The following is a 1,721-nucleotide window of genomic DNA, read 5'->3' as shown; positions in this document are numbered from 1 at the left end:
TGCCTCTGATGATATATTGCAGAAATTACATTCTTTCATGGTCATTTATGGGGATAATTAATGTTAATCTCTTTGAGCTTCACAACATAAACCAGAGTGCTGCTCCAGTCCAGGCTGCTGGTCTGACTTGTGTCTCTCTGTTGGGATTTGGCAGCGTGCAGGCACCCTGTGAAATGCCAGGGAATGACGGCCCACGTTGTTTTGGTTGTGCTGCTGGGCAGGATGCAGGTGTTGTGCTGTTTGGAGCACAGTAATTGACAGGGCATGGCACTGCCTTGCTGTGGCTCTCGTGAATGGCACTGATCATGTGAGTCATGCCTTGAGATGTGATGGGAAGTTGGTGGGCACCAGGAGGCCATTCATTTCCTAATGAAATTCCCATTTCCCTCTCCAACTGTTGTGAGAGGAGAAGGAAGTCAACACAAAGATGTGTTGGCTCCTGTCCCAAAGAGGTAGCTTGTCATTTGAGTGAACAGAGGAACTGAAGGTACATTTGTTACTGTTTGTTACTTGTCATTGAGAAGTATTTTCTGTACATCTTTCTTTGTGCTTTTTACTCTGTAGCAGAGAGGCTGCCTGTTTCCTGGTGATCAGAAAAAAAATCCCTGAAATACTACAAGGAGGGAGGAAATGCTAGCAGAGATCTTTCTGAATGGGGAATGTGTCACGTAGATGTTTCATTGTGCTGTGGTTGCAGCTCTAGCAGCTGTTTGTCCGTGTTTTCACTCATGTTTTTGTTGAGGATTCAGAGCCTTGTGGTGATACTCTGTGTTGTTTTCTGCAAGTGGAGAAAGTTTGGCACCAAGTGGGGAAGCAAAGCAAGCCTCATTCAGAAGTGGGTCCTGTGGATCTCTTAAAGTGCTGAGCTCGTTAATGTAGGCTGTGTGATTTGGGTAGAGATGTTTTGAGTGCCACATTATGTGGATAGTGTGCTGGATTATGGCTTACAAACATAAGCTGTTCCTTTTTCTGATAAATGACAAGAAGGGAAGGCTTTTAAAGCTGTTTGGTACTACAATATGAAGCTTTTTGGACTAGAGCTACCCCCAAAGGATGTTGTACTTTGTGTGAACAGAGAACCAGATTTGGAATTGTTCATTTGGTCTGGATTACTTTTATCACTGGAAATGTTTGTGGCTCCATCCCACAAATGCTGCTGCTGGCACAAATGAATGGGTGGCCCAGAAGTGGGAATGAGGAAGGGATTTGCTTCCTTTGGTGGAGGCGGCAGTGTCTGCGTTCCTCAGAGTTGAATTCACGCCTCCTTCCCCTGTGCCAGCAGAAGGGATGGTACATTCGTGTACTCCATGCTCTTTTCCTGTGTTCAAATCACATTTTTTTTTCTCTTCCAGGGCTTCCCCTAGCTATTGAGAACCATGTCTGACAACGGAGAACTGGAAGACAAGCCCCCTGCCCCTCCTGTCCGCATGAGCAGCGCTATCTTCAGTGCAGGGGGCAAAGACCAGTTACCAACCAACAACAGCTTTAAACCCCTGCCCTCTGTCCCAGAAGAGAGGAAACCCAGGCATAAAATCATCTCCATATTCTATAATGAAAAAGGTGAGATGCCTCCTGTTTCCACTCCTATTTTTATTCTTTACTCTCCTTGTAAGTTTTGGTGGTGCTTTGGATGCCACAGTCCAGCCTGTCCAAGTGTAGGGGATTGGAAAACCAGCCCCTGTTTGTAAAGCATTTCCAAACAGCCCTAATCAGTGTTTGGC

General features: G+C 45.8%; 1 protein-coding gene across 1 annotated transcript in view; it reads left to right on the top strand.

Moving 5' to 3' along the window:
* The first annotated feature begins 1,349 nt into the window (after positions 1-1,349).
* The window catches only part of PAK2 (p21 (RAC1) activated kinase 2), an 18,187-nt gene continuing 17,815 nt past the window's right edge, over positions 1,350-1,721 (top strand). Inside the window, exon 1 of the mRNA XM_005425050.3 lies at positions 1,350-1,560. Coding sequence (XP_005425107.1) covers positions 1,377-1,560 — 184 coding nt within the window. The 5' untranslated portion in view covers positions 1,350-1,376. The remainder of the gene's footprint in view (positions 1,561-1,721) is intronic.

The sequence above is a fragment of the Geospiza fortis genome, unplaced genomic scaffold, assembly GCF_000277835.1.
Source record: "Geospiza fortis unplaced genomic scaffold, GeoFor_1.0 scaffold118, whole genome shotgun sequence".
Lineage (NCBI taxonomy): Eukaryota > Metazoa > Chordata > Aves > Passeriformes > Thraupidae > Geospiza > Geospiza fortis.
The sequence above is the reverse complement of the archived record's forward strand: the minus strand, read 5'-3'. Positions and strand labels throughout refer to the sequence as shown.